Here is a 17,845-nt window from a genome sequence, read left to right on the forward strand (position 1 = left end):
GTTTCATGATGGACACGCTACCTGAGTGCGCATCACACTAACACTAGAGTGTGGTATCCTCATGAACTCTTTGTTACTTAAAATGCAAATGTTACAATAATACATATAGCAACTGATGATTTTGAAGTAGTCCATATCCAAAATATCCTCCTTGACCTCTGCACTCGCAAGCTATAGGTCCATCTTCAACTTTCTTTATCTCCAATAATTTTTTTAGCCCTACCACAACCTTGATCAATGACTATGGTGCATTTCCTTGCACCCTCCTTGTGCTGCTCAAACTCCATGTAGCCTTTAGCACAGTTAACCACACGATGATCTTCCAGTGCCGCTCTTCTGTTGTATAACTTGATGGGGCTGCCCTTGTTGTTCAACTGTAACCTATGCAGTCACAGCCAGAGCACTTCCTTAAATGACTTTCCTTTTTCTCCCCATAAATTTACTGCTAGAGTCTCCCAGGATCGATCCCTGACCCCTTCTGTTCTTCTTCTATATGCTGTCCCTTGATCACATCATTCAACAACATGTATGCTAAATTAAAAATACTGCTGTAACTCTTCAGCATCTATTACAATTCCCTCTCTGCTACTGTGCTGTCAGACTGTTTGTCCAGCATCTGGTTTTTGATGAGTCTCAATTTCCACCATTGAAACATTGGAAACAGTGAAGCCATTGTATTCAGACCCTGCCACAAATTTGCACTAATGACATTGATGCCATTCCTCCTTGCCAGCAACCGTATTTGGTTGAATCTGATTATTCACAACCTTATCATCTTTCTTGATGCCTAGCTGAGCTTCTGAGTCTACACCCTCCTCCACTACCTTGACCTTGGCCTCAGTGAACCTTCTACTGAAAGTCTCATCTGTGTATTTGTCATTTATAGGTATCCTATTGCTTTCTGGTATTCTAGCTAAGCTCTGTTGCCTGTATTCTATCCCGTACTAAATTCTGCTCACCCACTACCACTGCTGTCCTTGCTAACCTGCATTGGTTCCTTGTACCCCCGCCCCACCAGCATCTACAATTTAAAATTCTATCCTTGTGTTTAAATCCATTTATAATCTCAGTGATCTAATTTCTGTAACCACTTCCAGCCCTACAAATGTTTCAGAATTCTTCGTTCCTCTGACTTTAACCTCTGTGTGTATCCTCCTCTGTCTTTACCCTACTGTTGGTAGCTGTGCCTCAAATCATCCAAGCCTCATGCTATTGGAATTCAAGTCTACTTCATCTGGTTCTCCTCAATTATATCCTCCTGAGTCATGGTGAATAGCCATAATTCACTTATCCTACCCTTGTAAACTAAAGAGCTTAAGGATCTCATTTGTTGTTTTTCTCTGCACCCACTGGAGCTTCAATATTAATTCCCAGATCTCAGGATCAAAACGGGACATAAGTTCTGATTCACAGAGCTTTGATTACTGGGAGCTCATATTGGTAAAACTGTGTACATAGGCTCTGGTGTTCATCATTAATTGGCAATAAAATCATAGGCTTCATATGTGAGTTCCTGACATACATTCCAGGGGGTGAAGCAGAGCATGCAGCCTGAAAAATTACTCTGTTCAGTTTTGGTGATGCGTACTCCCATGTTTAAAATTTTGCTGCTGCACATTCTATGCCATGGTCTTGGGGTGATGTGGCAAGTCTATACTCAACGACACTGTTGTAAAATTGATTAAAGGGGAAGGAGAAAATAATGTTTTTATTACTGGTGAGTGAGTGAGTTGGTAAACAATATACTGCAGATGCAGAGACCAATGTAAGATGAAGCACATGCTGTTTATTAACACAAGTAACAGAGCACTAACACATGGGTGCTTCTCAAACCAGACCCTATTCTAAACTACTGATTAACATTGTAGCCCGCGCGTCACAGCAATTGGGGAATGCAATCACATGGTCAATCTGCTCACATTCTCTTAAAGGTGTATTGCACCTCAGATTATCACATCCCTCCCCCTTTTCTTCAAATGTACAATTTACAATCTTTACGATATATCAACTATTTACAAATCCAGTCTCTCTGGAGCCTTCTTCAAACATGTCGAATGTCATAGTTCTACGACTTCGGATGGTTTATCCGAGGCCTCCCTCTCGGGAGTCATCTGTCCACTAGGTTGTCCGGTAGGAACCTGTAAGTTTGTTTCTTCGACTCTCTCAGGCTCAACGGATCTTCCAAACCAAGTGGAGTTCCTTCCACGTGGTGTAGACTCCCACGGAAATGCTTGGTGCATCCTTTCTTGTAGATCTGTTTCCCTTTTCCTGAGGTGGTCTATGTGTATCTTAATTATCTGACCTTTGACTGATATTGAAAGGAAAAGGCTCCTGTCACTGCACTAACTTCATCTGATAGCCATTTGGGCCCATTACCAAAGTTCTGTGCAAAAACTGTGTCTCCAACAGTGAAGTTTCTTTCATGACTGTGGTAATTGTGTCTATTTTTCTGGGCCTCCTGATTTTTTTTCTTACCCCCCACCTCCTAAATTCAGCCTTATGAGACTCAAATTTGTCCTGAGACGTCTCTTCGTCAGCAACTCTGCGGGAGCAATACTGATGGTCATGTGTGGTGTAGTCCTATAGTTGAGTAGGAAATGTGATAATCTAGCTGCAATAGAGTCTCCATCCAGCTTTATCATTCCAGACTTGAAGGCCTGGCCTGCCCTTTCGGCCAAACCATTAGATGCAAGGTGGTATGGCGAGGCCTTAACGTGTTATGCAATTGAGACTTGTTAATTTTTGGAAATCCTGGCTGGTGAATGCCGTTCCATTATCAAACACTATTATCTCTGGTAACCCGTGTATCGCAAAACCCTGATGCAATCTGTATATGGTGACGGCAGATGTGGGTTATCTCACCTCGTACACATCCATCCACTTTGAGTGAGCGCCTATAATCAAGAGGAACTTTGTGCCCAAAAAAGGCCCCTGCCATGAAGCTATTAATGTATATAATATTATTGGAAAATATTTTTCTTTTAAAATAGAGGTTTAGTCTGTGGGTGTGTCTTAATTGGGTTAAAGCCAGCTGGTCTGGGTGCTTTGATGTGTACTAGTTTTGATATGAAAGAGAGAGAGTGTGCATTTGCATTTTTAAAAGAGCATTTGAGAAGTGGGGTGAAAACTACCACCTAGCTAGCAGATACCAAGCAATATATTTATATTACTAATAAAATTGGTACTATGAAAGGGGTTTTATTTTTAAAAGGTGGAGTTCAAAGAGACTGGTGATACAATGAGAATTTACATTCAATGAGCGTTGTTAGGTAGAACTACAGCAGTTTTGTGTGCAGGGCAGAGGCAATGTGAGATCAAAAGCAGCTGTAAGCCTCCAAATGTCTCCACAGGAGCCAAAGTGAAAAGAACCTCATTTTGGTAAAATGAAAATGCTTTGCCTGGTGTTTGGTTAAGTCTATGGGGAGAATTTTCTCCCTGTCGGGGGGGTTGTGTGGGGGCAAGTGCACGGCACCCCCGAATGGCTGGGTGCTGACATTTTTCGTGGGCGGGGCAATTAAGGCCCACCCAGCTTGGCGTGCGTCTGGATGTGCTGTGCGCTCCCTGTGCGGGCGGGTGGTGAGGGGGAGTTGCCTGAGTCGTCGGGAGTGCGCTCTTTCACGCATGCGTGCGGAAGAGAGCAGAAATCTCCCTGAGGCACAGAGGTGCCTCGGAGATTAGTTTTAAGTTTAAACAGTTTAATAAAGTGTTGAAAGCAGTTTTGATATGTCCCAGCTCATGTGACAGTTTCAAAATTTTTCTGAAAATTTTAAATTATTCATGAAACCTCATCCCGCCTGTGGATGAGGCTCCATGAAAAATGCAAAGGCCACCTGGGCTCTTTCGCCTGCCCACCAACCTTAAGGTTGGATGGGCAGCTCAGCTGATTGCCTTAATTGCTTTTTAACAGGCCCTAATCGGCCTTTGACAGTTAAGCGGGTGTGCAGACGACGTCACCCCACGCCATTTTTCGCCTCAGTGAGCGGGCCCCACCCCTGCTCACCGAGCTGAAGATTCTGCCCTTTGGGTTGCTGTTGACTTAAGGAGATTAGTTTGGGAATTTGTTAAAAGTAATGATAGTAGTAGTTTGTAGCCATGCATATGTGTTTAATGTGTTGTAACTTTAATAAAACGTTTAATTTAGTTTCATATGAAACCTCTTGAGAACTGGTGGTCTGATTCCTGAATTTAGAGTTGCATCTCAAACATAACACTTAACCTTTGTTTAAAATTTCCCTCTGGGATTTTTAAATAGCTGCATTGGCCATAACACCCCACGTAGTCAACATGGAGGTGGACCCATGGCCTTCCTGGCCATTCCCAGGGATTCAGTGGAGCAGAAGGGTGCAGTTTCTGTACCTTTTGGCTCTGTATGCTGCTCTTGATTTAAGTTTTCAATTTCTATTTCCATCCATGGCCACCATAAGTAGCTGCACATCATCATTTTCATTCTAGAGTTGACAGGGTGAGCACTATGCAATTCTGTCAATAATGGCTTTATCCTTATGGAGGCATACTGACTCTCGCTCCCCACAGCAAGATGCCATCCTGGCAGGTGAGCTCGTATTGCCTATTAAAACAGGGCTTCATTTCGTCAGACTTTGGCTCGTTAGACCATCCCTTACGTGAGACAAAACTGGATCGCGGTTTGTCCACTCTCTTATTTGTTTGGCATGTACTGGTGACAAATCCGGAAAGTTTAATAATGACTAGTTCTTGAGGAATGGGGATGTTCACTTTGTTGTCGTTTAGAGGTAATCAGCTCAGTGCATTGGCACTTGCAATCTGGCTTCCCGGCCAGTGGATAAAAGTATATTCATAAGCAGCTAGAATCAGTGCCCACCTTTGGATGCATGCTGTGATAATTGTGGGTATCGCCTTATTTTCACCGAACAAGCCTAGTAGTGGCTTGTGGCCGGATACAATGGTAAAGTGTCAACCATGGATGTTACTTCTTAATGCCGAATACAATGGATAAGCCTTCTTTCTCTATTTGTGAGTATTTTCATGCTGCAATACTGAATGTTCCTGAGATGTAACCAGTGGGCCATTCAGAGCCATCCAGTGGGAGAGTACTGCCCCTACTCTGTAAGGGATGCATCGCAGGTCAAAATTAATTCTTTCTTTGGGTTGAAATGTACCAACAGGGCTGATGAATGTAGCAAATGCTTTACTGTCATTAAAGGCTGTTGTGGAGCTTTCCAAATCCACCTGTGGTTTTTCTTGAGTAGATCGTATAATGGAGCCAGTACTGACAAATTTGGGAAAAACCATCCATAATAGTTAATCGTTCCCAAGAAGACATGGCGTTTTTCAGTGCTGGCGCCTCAAGAGTAGCTCTCACCTTTTCTCCTACTGGGTGAAGGCCCTGCGAGTCGACCCTATGACCCAGATAAACCACTTTTTTTCATTGGAAGATACACTTTTTTTCTCTTTTCAAACGTACTCTGGCCTGTGAGAGACGCTTTAATGCCTCTTCCATGTTAGCCAGGTGTTCATCAGTTAGCCCTGTTACTAGGGCATCATCGAGATAAACCACAACATAGGGCAGACCTTGAAATAAATTTTCCATTGTCTGTTGGAAAATGGCACAAGCCGATGAGACGCCGAAGAATAACCCGAAGAATATTGCTATAACCCCCTATGTGTGTTGTTAGTCACAAAATCCCGAGAGGCCTTCTCTAGCTCGACTTGCTGGTAAGCATGGCTCATGTTGAGCTTCGTATATGCGGCTCCCCCTGCCCGCTTGGAGTATAATTCATCAATTTTCAATATAGGATGCCTGTCAAGTCTGGCCACTTTGGTAATGGTCAACTTGTAGTACCCGCATATTCGCACACTCTGGACAGGCTTTAGTACTGGAACTATGATTGCTGCCCATTTGGAAAATTGTACACGTAGTAAGACTCCCAACCTTCCCAGCCTGTCTAATTCAACATCAGCTTTTTCTCACAATGCAAAGGGATTGGTCTCGCCTTCATGAACCTGGGGGTTGCCTCAGGATCCACGAGGACTTTAGCTTGCAGCCCCTGAATTTTCCCAAGCTCTTCCCTGAAAATTGAGGCATATTTCTGTAATAATTCTTGCAGATCTTTCATTCTGAGTTGAAAAATCTTGGTCCACTCCAACTTTATTTCCTTAAGCCAGTTCCGACCAAGTAAACTTGGACCCTCCCCTGCTGCCACTATCAGGGGTAGGTTAGCAGACTGTCTTCCATATTATACTAGAAACTTGCATATACCTTTTACTCATATGTCTTTTCCAGTGTACATCTTTAATTTATCATCTGAATTTTCCAGATTTAATGAGTGGTCCCCTCCATTCAGATATTTGAACGTATATTCCCCTATAACTGCCCTGGATGCTCCTGTGTCAATCTCCATTCAGATGGTTTTCCATTGAATTTCACTGTCAAGTAGATTGGCTCTGTTTTACTCATTTTTAAGTTGTATAGTGAATAAATATCTGACTCTTCTCTTCTGGTTCCTCTGTTGTGTGGATTTCACAATTTCTACCTTTTTGCTTAAAGTTTTGTCTTGATCTATCTTTACAATATCACATAATGGTGCCCATTATGATGGCAGAAGAAACACTCGATTCTTTTAAATTATTGTTCGCTTGCTGTCTGGTTCCATTTCTGACATTGAGTTTTCTCTGCTAAATCGTTGTTTTTCACTGGTCTGTTCATGGTTGCTGGTTCCTGTATTTCCGTGGAACCCAATGCTTCTGTGCTATTTCTAACCGGTGCTTCCCTCCTGACACAAAGGACGGCAGCATTTTCTGCTCCCTTGATTGCTTCTGAACCCTGGCTGCACTCTCCATTACAAGCTCCAACTCCAGAACCTTGCTGGTCTAAATTCGCTTCTGACAGCAACCTTTTTTGAATGGCATCGTCATTAATCCCACATACTAATTGGTCTCTTAACATGTCATTAATCGACGTCCCGAATTCTGTGCTGTCAGTTGTTTTAAGGCTGCTACATAGCAAGCGATTGTCTCTCCAGGGGCATGACACCTCAAATTAAATTTAAAACACTGCGTTGTCACCGAGGGTTTCAGCTGAAAGAGGCTTTTCACAAGATTTACCAACTCTTCAAAGCACTTGGAATCTGGGGTGTTGGGTGCAGTTAGACTACGCATTAGGGCATATGTTTTACACTCTCACGTTGATAAGAGGATTGCTCACCTCTTCTCCCCTGATATGTCATTGGCCAAAAAGAACACACGGCGTTCAATATAATGTGACCGGTCATCGGTGGTCTGATCAAATGGTTTGATATGGCCAAACTGTGGCATACTGGAGGGAGATAACTTTGACCACTATGAAGAAGGCTGTACTTAAAATCACCTTGCAAGGTACGGTTGATTTACTTCTGTTTAATTTCTGCGGCTTTCTTTAGTGTCGTCGACTGGTCGTGTTTTGCGTCGTCACTAGTTATGTTCCTTCTTTCGGGCCGCTTTGCTCAGCAAACGTGGTTGCATGCCTATCTGCTGGTGAGTGAGTTGGTAAACAATATTCTGCAGATGTAGAGACCGATATAAGATGAAGCACATGCTGTTTATTAACACAAGTAACAAAGCATTAACATGTGTGCTTCTTCAACCAGACCCTATTCTAAACTACTGATTAACATTGTAGCCCGCGCTACACAGCAATTGGGTAATGTGTGCTCAATCTGCTCACATTTTCTTAAAAGTGTATTGCACCTCAATTGCACCACAGTTGTTAATTGCTCTTGTGATGAATCTGCTGTTAGAAATGGTGTGCTTCTACCCTTCTCTCCACCCCAGTGATCGCCGTCGCGCAGGAGTCTGGAATGGGCCAGACCTGCGCCACGTACAGCAACAGCGAGAGTACCTCACACCTGATGACCAGGTTCTTTCCCGCAATGGAGAGGGAGCGTCGCTCCCACATGCCCAGTTTCCTTTTCACCATAGCCACTCGCTCCTTCCAGTTTCTAACGCATGCCCCGGTCCCTCCGAACCATATCCCCAGCACCTTCAGGCCGTCAGCCCTGACAGTGAAGGGGACAAAGGATCGGTCAGCCCAGTTCCCAAAGAACATGGCCTCGCTCTTCCCACGATTTACCTTGGCTCCCGAGGCCAGTTCGAACTGGTCGCAGATGTGCATCAGTCTGCGCACCGACAGAGGATCCGAGCAGAAGACGGCGACGTCGTCCATGTACAGGGAGGCTTTTACCTGAGTGCCTCCACTGCCTGGGATCGTCACTCCTCTTATGCCCGGATCCTTCCTGATGGACTCGGCAAAGGGTTCTATGCAGCACACGAAAAGGACAGGCGAGAGAGGACAGCCCTGCCTGACTCCAGATTTAATCGGAAAGCTATCTGTTTCCCACCCATTGATTGAGACTGCGCTACTGATGTTAGTGTAGAGCAGTTGGATCCAATTTCGAATTCCCTCCCCAAAGCCCATTTTGGAGAGCACATCCCCCATGTAGGTGTGCGATATTCTGTCAAAGGCCTTCTCCTGATCCAAGCTGATGAGGCAGGTATCCACACCCCTGTCCTGTACATAGGCAATCGTATCCCTGAGCAGCGCCAGGCTGTCAGAGATCTTCCTGCCTGGCACAGAGCAGGTCTGGTCAGGGTGAATCACCAATTCCAGAGCGGATTTGACCCGATTGGCGATGACCTTGGACAGAATCTTATAGTCCATATTCAACAGTGAAATGGGTCGCCAATTTCTAATTTCCTCCCTTTCCCCCTTGTGCTTGTAGATGAGGGTGATGATGCCTTTCCTCATGGATTCTGACATACTACCGGCCAGGAGCATACTCTCGTACACTCCTAGCAGGTCCGGGCCGATCAAGTCCCACAGAGCCGAATACAACTCCGCCGGCAAGCCGTCGCTTCCGGGAGTTTTACTCTTCTCGAAGGACTCAAGGGCCTTAGTCAGTTCATCAGGAGTTAGCGGTTTGTCTAGGCTCTCCCGCGTACTGTGGTCTAAGACCTCCGTGATAGAGGACAGGAAGGACTGGGAGGCCGTGCTGTCCGTGGGCTTCACGTCATACAGTCCGGCATAAAAGGATTTGCTGATCCTCAGAATGTCGGACCGTGATGACTTTACTGAGCCGTCTTCTTCCTTCAGGCTGCTGATCACAGAGCGCTCTCTGTGTACCTTTTGGAAGAAGAAACGTGAGCACGTCTCATCCTGCTCCACGGAGCGGACTCTGGAACGGAAGATGATCTTGGAGGCCTCCGAGGCAAAGTGCGAGGCTTGCTGGCCCTTCACCTCTTGGAGCTCCTCCTTGACATCGACCCCCATCGACTGCAGCCGGAGCAGATTCTGCATCTTTTTCTGGAGTCGGGACATTTCCCTCTGTTCCTTTCTAGCTTTCTGGGTGCCTTTGAGGATGAAAAACCTCTTGATGCTTCCCTTGGTCGCTTCCCACCAGTGTGTCAGGGACTCAAAGAGGGGTTTCACGGTTCTCCAACCTTTGTAATCCCTCTTGAGCTCCTCAATGTTCTCTGGGGTCAGCAGTTGCACATTTAGCTTCCATGCCCCCCTGCCCACCCTCAGGTCTTCCTCCAAGTGGCAGTCCGCCAGTAGGAGGCAGTGGTCAGAGAAGAACACCGGCTTGACCTCGGTGGATCTGACTGTGAATGCACGGGACACAAACAGGAAGTCTATCCTGGAACAAATGGACCCGTCTGGCCGCGACCAGGTGTATCTACGCTGCGCTCCGTCTGCAGGGTTGCTGAAGACGTCGTGCAGCTTGGCATCCTTAACTGTTTCCATCAGGGATCTGGACGTAGCGTCCAATCTGCTGCCGGCCCTGCCGGATCGTCCAGCCGCATCGATGATGCAGTTGAAGTCACCGCCCAGAATGACCGGCCTGGAGGTCGCCAGCAGCAGTGGGAGCTGCTGAAAAACCTCCAGCCGCTCAGCCCCTTGTGCCGGGCCATACACGTTAATTAACCGGAGTGGAGCGTTCTTGTACATTACGTCTGCTACGAGGAGTCGCCCGCCCACCACCTCCTTGACCTCGGAGACGGTGAAGTTGCCTCCCCGCAGCAGAATACCCAGGCCGGAGGAACGAGAGTCGTTTCCGCCCGACCAGATCGATGGCCCGTGGGACCACCATCGTGACCATTGCCTGTAGGAGCTGAGGTGCGGTATCGCACACTCCTGCAGAAACAACAGGTCAGCTTTGACCTTGGCTAGGTAGTCCAAGGTCGCAACACATCGCGTAGTAGATTTAATGCTACGCACATTTATGGATACAATCTTTAAACCCATTTTAAAGCATTTATTCTCCTACCAAACCCACTGTCTCTGAGAGTCCCAGACCTTTAGTCTGCTCCTTCATACCCGTAGTGAGCTCAAATTCCTTCACTTTGGATGGGCTGAGGTAGATCTCCTTGGCCGTGTTCTGCTCCAGTGGCATCTGGAGGTTCACGTAGAGAGCGGGTTTTGAGATGACCTTTGCTGGAGAAGCTTCTCCAAAACTCTCCCCCTCTGGGGTGTTGCTGTTCCCGGCTTCCTGGAGCTGGGGTGCGATGATTGCCTCACTGCTCCCAGATTCCAGGGGCTGTGGTGCACTGGCCTCCTCAGGTTGCAGGCAAAGTTGGGGTGCGCTGGTCTCCTTGTTGTCTCCAATTTTCTGGAGCTCGGGTGTCTCGTCCTCCAACGCCCTGGAGCTTTGCCGCCTCTTCTGTCGGTGCCGCCCTGGCACTTCATCATCCGAAGAGCTGCTGCCCTTGTCATCCGTGTCGGATGGGAGACGCCTCTTGCCGCTTCTCTGGGAAACGCCTTTGCTTCTTCTTCGCTCCCTCTTACTTTTCTTGTTCTTGTTCTTCACCGTCCGCCACTCCCCCTGCTGCTTTTCCACTGCTGCCTCCTCCTCCATTGATTCGCTGTCCTGAGGACTGGGAGGTTCAGGGGGTAGTGCTGTTGATTGGCTCTCTGTTGCCTCAATCTCTTTCTCCACCTTGTCTCTCTCTGTGTCCTCCTTTGTCCCGTTGAGCTCCCTGGGGGCCTTGGTGGTTGGAGTGACACGAAACATTTCTTCTGCTTCCCCCTGGTCGGCTTTGGCTGCCTGTGCGTAAGTACGGCAGCGTTTGGGGCAGGTCCTGTAGAGGTGACTTGCCTCGCCACACAGGTTGCAGCACTTGGCCTGTTTGCAGTCTTTTGTCTGGTGCCCTTCCTGTTTGCAGATCTTGCAGAGGGAGGCGCTGCAGTTGGCCGCCACATGACCAGCCTAGCCATCTTCCGCTTTATCTGGAGGTCGAAAATGGATCGTGTCCGCAGGGACGCGATGTACAAGCCTCTAGATAAAGGGGGAAAAAACGTGCCCAACGTCGCCCTCATACTGATGGCCACCTTTGTGTGCGGCTGCATCAAGCGGTGCGTAGACCCTCAGTACGCAAACACCAAGTGTCACTACGTGCTGAGGTTCTACCTGTCCCCGGTGTTGCGAAGGATGGGTCTGGCCACGCTGCCGCGGAACGCTCCAAGTAGTTGGACCGTGCCGTACCACCTGTCCCTGGTGAAAAAATTTATGCAGAAAAACACCTTTGACCACAAGTCCATCAGGCAGTGGTCAGCACGTAACGTCCTAGAGGCCCTGAGGGATAAGGAGAGGGTGGACCCTGTGGGATGGTTCCCCGAGCAGACTGTCAAAGTCATTTGGCAGAATGCCTCATCGCCAGAACTTTCCAACAAGCACCAAGACGTAGCTTGGCTGGTGGTGAGAAAGGCCCTCCCCGTCAGATCCTTCCTACACGCCAGGAGGCTCACCCCCTCTGCACGTTGCCCTCGAGGTGGCTGTGGTGGGGAAGAGACCGTTGTTCACCTCCTTGTGGATTGTGCCTTTGCAAAGAAAGTCTGGAGAGAGATGCAGTGGTTGCTGTCGAGGTTCATCCCGAGCAGTTCTGTGACACAGGACTCTGTGCTCTACGGGCTGTTCCCAGGGACACACACCGAGACAAACATCGACTGCAGCTGGAGGATCATCAACTCGGTGAAAGAGGCGCTTTGGTCTGTCCGAAACTTGTTGGTCTTCCAGCACAAAGAGTTGTCCCCGACCGATTGTTGCGGACTGGCACAATCCAAAGTCCAGGACTACGTGCTGAGGGACGCACTAAAGCATGGGGCAGCTGCCGCAAAGGCGCAATGGGGAAGGGTCGCTGTCTAAGACCTTTCTACCACAGCGCACCGAGAGACTGGGAACTGTTTAGAGCCCCTCGGGCTGTACAGATCAAAATGAAAGGCTGTAAATGATTGTAATATTGTTTGTACTGATGCACCTGGTGATACATTTTGTAAAAGTTTAACCTGGATTGTACCCTTGTAATGTTGTTATTGAAATGGTTTGGAATGTGATTGAAGATATTTTATGAATAAAGTATATTTTTACAAAAAAAAAAAAAAAATTCTCTCCACCCCAGTGGGAGAAGAAAATTCTAAATCAGTCATCTTAAATTGTTGTTGTTCAGTTCTTAGCCAGTTCCAAAGCAGCTTTAGCAGACGTTAGTTTCTAGTAAGGAAGTGGTTTGTGGATCATGAGATCCTAGTGATAGGTGAAATCAAAGAAGGATAGAAAGAAATTAATGGCAATTTCTATTTCTTGTGACTGTCAATTTTAAACACTAATTAGGTTACAAGAAAATGTACCACAATATAAGCAGCGTTTTTGATGCGCCACTCTACAGCATTGAGGGAACAAGAATCTACTCGTATGGCTCAATCATGTAACTTCACCAAATGTAAGAAAGAACTTGCATTCTAGAGTGCTTTTCATGACCTCGGGATTTCTAAACTGCGTCAAAACCAATTTAGTGTTTTAAATTTAGTCATTGTTCTGATGTTGGAAATGCATCAGTCAATTTTCACTCAGCAAGCTCCTGTAAACAGCAATGTGATAATGATCAGAGTGGTTTCTTTTCGTCTGTGTTGATTGAGGGATAAATATTGGTCCCAGGACAACAGAGAGCCCTCCTGCTGTTTGTTGAAAGAGTAACCATTGGACGTTTTGCATTTCTTGGAGAGGGTAAAAGGGTTGTAGTATAATGCTTCATTTGAAAGACTGTGCAGTGCTCCCTCAATACTGCCTCTCTGGTGCAGCACCCCCTCCTTTGATACTGCCTGTTCAGTGCACAGCTTCCCCAGTACCAGCATGGAGTGTTGGACTGGATTATGGGGCTCGGGTCTCTGGAGTGCGGCTTGACCCCATCATCTTCTGACTGAGCGAGGAGAGTGCTATGCTTTGAACCAAGCCTGACACCAAAACTCAGTACTGCAGCACGAAGGTCTGCTTTCCTGATAGCAGAATGTAAGTCTTGAAATGTCTCCAATAATTTTTCCTTCCAAGGAACAGAACGGACAGGGTGCTGTCCTTAAAAATAAATTCTTTTTTAAAGAGCAGAGGCTGAATTTTGCATCAAAGTTGTAACTTAACATCTGATAATTGGATTGTTTATCAAAATATTATCAGTTATAAGATCCTGAGGGGACTTGATAGTGTAGCTACTGAGAAGAAGTTTCCTCTTGTAGGGGAAGACTAAAATTGGGAAAGACAGTTTAAGAATAAGAGACATCCTTTTAAGACAGGTGAGGAGAATTTTTTTTCTCTTAGAAGGTCATTAGTGTCTTCCCCAAAAAACAGTGGAGGTTGGGTTACTGAATTTATTCCAGGCTGAGTTAGATGGATTTTTGATAAATAAGGGAGTCTAGGGCGAAGGGCAGTGGAGAGGAAAGTGGAGTTCAGCCATGATCTTATCGAATGGCCTATCCCTGCTCCTAAGTCCTATGTTCCTATGCGCTCTCCTAAAAGTCCTATGGTAGGCATATCCCCTAATTTGTGGTACCGAGTCCCACAAGGAGCAGGAAGGGTCCAACTTCTATACCCAATCTGCGCTGAATTGGCTGAACTCGTTTGGTATAGTACTGAGCCCAACTCAGAGCATGAGGGACCCAGACGATATGCTGTGGTCTGTCCTGTGCTGAGCTAGCTGATGTTGCCTGGTGTGTGGCACTGAGTTCCAGAATTGGGGTGAGGAAAGATCACCTGAGTTTCCTGTTTTCTGAACGATAGCCAGGGCTCACTAGCACAGTGTATGCATGTGTGTATATCATGTTAAGCAGCAACAGGGTCAGGGGTTATAGAATCATAGAACTTTACTGCACAGAAGGAGGCCATTTGGTCGATCGTATCTGTGCTGGCCAATGAAAAGCTACTCTGCCTAATCCCATTTTCTAGCTCTTGGTCTGTAGCCTTGTCGATTTATGGCATTTCAAGTGGTTTTCTGTGATGCTGCGTCCAGAGTCAACTAGTCTACAATTCAGTGTAGAAACTGAATTATTTGGGAGATTTGACCCTCTGTAATATCCACTTCCTGAATAAGGGTTGAGTATAAAAACTTGTTTATCCTTATAAGCCACCTCCCTCTCCTGGCAATGCGGTTTCTACATGAAATGATTTTGGTTGATTTCAGTGTAGTTGGGCCAGCGTGACATGGGATTATCCAGAAATTAGACGACAGTGCCGAAAACAGCCTTTTCCAAATTTCATTTAGAGTGTGGAGCAAGTGTTACTCTGTTGCACCTGTCTTGGGAGTTTTTGATGGGACAATATAAGGCTTGCTTTATTCTATATCTAACCCATGCTGTATCTGCTCCAGCAGTGTTTGGTGGGTATCTACAATAGTATTTTGATGAAGCTTTTGATTTGATGAAATTAGTTCTGTGCTAAAGAAATTATTTTATGTTTCTAAATTTCTTTTCATTTATTTTAGACTACTCCTTCGATAAGAGCTAGAAGTTTATCTTTACTTCCCCCTGGGGTATCAAACCCAGCACCTCCTGGTAGCCAGAAGCACCTGACACACAGTGGGCCAGGAATTGTCACTATTACCCATCACAAGTCTCCTGCAACTGCCCGACGTGCCAAGAATCAGTGTCCAGGACGTCTTTTAGATGTTAAAGAGGTAAGTTTGAAAACTAACATAGCATAATGGTGATTAGGATGTTTGGAGTAGTGCATAGATCATTTGGATGGAAGAGCTTTGCATTTTATCTGAGCACGAGGACATCTGTGCAGGAGTTCGTCCGGGTAGTGCCCTAGGCCCAATCATCTTCAGCTGCTTCATCAATGACCTTCCCTCCAATATTAAAGTCAGAAGTGCACAATTGTCAGTACCATTCACAACTCCAGATGCTGAAGCAGCTCATGCCCACATGCAGCAGGACTTTGACAGCACTCAGGCTGGCTTGACAAGTGGCAAGTAACATTTGTCAGATGCAAGTTCCAGACAATGATCACTTCTAACAAGGGAGAATCTAACCTTCTCCCCTTGACATTCCATCGCTGCATCCCCCAGCATCAACTTGGGGATTACCATTGACCAGAAACTGAACTGGAGCAGCCATATAAATAACTGTGGCTACAAGAGCAGGGCAGAGACTAGAAATTCTGCATCAAGTAGCTCACCTCTTGACTCATCAAAGCCTGTGCTCCATCTCCAAGGCACAAGTCAAGATTGTTCTGGAATACTGTCCACTTGCCTGGATGAGTGCAGCTCCAACAATATGCAAGAGGCTTGACATCATCTAGGACAAAGTAGCCTGCTTGATCGAACCCATTCACCACCTTAACATTCACTTCCTCCATCACCAGTACACAGTAGCAGCAGTGTGTACCATCTACAGGTTGCACTGCAGTAACTCGCCAGCACTCCTTCAACAGGCACTTTCAAACCCATGACCTCTACCACCAAGAGGAATACGGGCAGCAGGGTTATAGGAACATCACTACCTGCAAGATCCCCTCCAAGTCGTGCACCATCCTGACTTGGAACTATAATGCCATTCCTTCACTGTCACTGGGTCAAAATCATGGAAATCCCTCCCTAAAAGCACTGAGTGTCAACACCACATGAACTGAATAGTTCAAGCTCACTATTGCCTCTCCAAGGACTATTAGGGATAGGCAACAAATGCTGATCTTGCTAGCAATGTTCACATTCTGTGAATGTATAATTAGGGTGTAGATTTTCTGTGTTCTTGTCAACAGCAAAAATCTGATGCACTGAGTGCAGATTGAAAATGGTGCCCAACCTGTCCTGTGATTTTTTTTTTTCAGTCTGTGTTTCATGTAGGCCAGGTACTTAGATTGATGCGAGGTAGACTGGGAACAACTACTTGTGGGGAAATCTACAGAAGAGCAGTGGTGGGGTGTTCAAAAAGGAAATGGGGAGGGTACAGGCTTAACATGTTCCCTCTAGGGTGATAGGAAGGAGTAACAAGCCCAGGGAACCATGGATGTTCAGAGATATTCAGGATATGATGAGAAGGAAAAGAGAGGCTTTTAGCAGGTACAAGGGGAGCAAATCAGTGGAGGCATTAGTGGAGTACAGAAAGTGCAAGGTGGAGCTTAAGAAAGCAATTCGGAGAGTAAAGAGGGGATATGATAAAGCTCTGGCTGGTAAAAGTAGGAAAAATCCCAAGATGTTCTGTAAGTATATCAATGGGAAGAAGATAACCAGGGAAAGAGTAGGACCCATTAGGGACCAAGGGGGCAATCTATGGGTGGAACCAGAGGGCATCGGTGGAGTGTTGAACGAATACTTCACATCCGTCTTCACCCAAGAGAATGAGGATGAAGGTATGGAACTCGGGGGGGGGGGGGGGGGGGGGGGGGGGGGAGACTGCGTGGTTCTTGAGCAAATGGATATAGGGAGTGACAAGGTATTGGAGGTGTTGGCAAGCTTAAAAGTGGAGAAATCTCTAGGTCCCAGACCTAGATTTGTGTCCCAGACTGCTGAGGGAGGAGATCGCAGTGGCTCTGACCCAAATTTTGAATTCCTCTCTGGCCACGGGGCAGTTGCCAGAGGACTGGAGAACAGCTAATGTGGTTCCGCTATTTAAGAAGGGTTGTAGAGATAAGCCAGGGAACTACAGGCCAGTGAGTCTCATGTCAGTGGTAGGGAAACTATTGGAGAAAATTCTGAAGGAGAGAATCTATCTCCACTTGGCAAGGCAAGGTTTGATCAGGGATAGTCAGCATGGCTTTGTCAGAGGGAGGTCATGCCTAACAAATTTGATTGAATTTTTTGAGGAGGTGACCAGTTGTGTAGATGAGAGTAGTGCAGTTGGTGTAGTTTATATGGACTTCAGCAAAGCCTTTGACAAGGTCCCACATGGGAGACTTATAAAGAAGGCAAATGCACATGGGATACAGGATAATTTGATAAGGTGGATTCAAAATTAGCTTAGTTGTAGGAGACAGAGGGTGATGACAGAAGGATGCTTTAGTGACTGGAAGCCAGTGTCCAGTGGCGTACCACAGGGATCTGTGCTGGGTCCCCTCTTATTCGTCATTTATATAAATGACATAGATGACTATGTAGGGGGTAGGATTAGTAAGTTTGTGGATGACACAAAGATTGGCCAGGTGGTTAACAGTGAGGTTAAGTGTCTTGGGCTACGGGAAGATATAGACGGGATGGTCAAATGGGCAGAGAAGTGGCAGATGGAATTTAACCCTGAAAAGTGTGAGGTGATACACTTTGGAAGGAGTAATTTGACAAGGAAGTACCTAATGAACAGCTTGACACTAGGAAGTTCTGAGGAACAAAGGGTCCTTGGCGTGTGTGTCCATTGATCTCTGAAGGCGGAGGGGCATGTTAGTGGGGTGATGAAAAAGGCATACGGGACACTTGCCTTTATTAATCAAGGCATAGATTACAATAGTAGGGAGGTCATGTTGGAGTTGTATAGAACCTTGGTGAGGCCACAGCTGGAGTACTGTTTGCAGTTCTGGTCACCACATTATAGGAAGGATGTGATTGCATTGGAGGGGGTGCAGAGGAGATCCACCAGGATGTT

General features: G+C 46.3%; 1 protein-coding gene across 1 annotated transcript in view; it reads left to right on the plus strand.

The window, feature by feature from the left end:
- Positions 1 to 17,845, plus strand: part of LOC144679067 (oxysterol-binding protein-related protein 10-like) — a 266,323-nt gene that overhangs the window by 80,697 nt on the left and 167,781 nt on the right. Inside the window, exon 4 of the mRNA XM_078539340.1 lies at positions 14,755 to 14,946. Within this exon, the coding sequence (XP_078395466.1) occupies positions 14,755 to 14,946 (192 nt within the window). The remainder of the gene's footprint in view (positions 1 to 14,754; positions 14,947 to 17,845) is intronic.

This window comes from Cetorhinus maximus, chromosome 3, assembly GCF_964194155.1.
Source record: "Cetorhinus maximus chromosome 3, sCetMax3.hap1.1, whole genome shotgun sequence".
Lineage (NCBI taxonomy): Eukaryota > Metazoa > Chordata > Chondrichthyes > Lamniformes > Cetorhinidae > Cetorhinus > Cetorhinus maximus.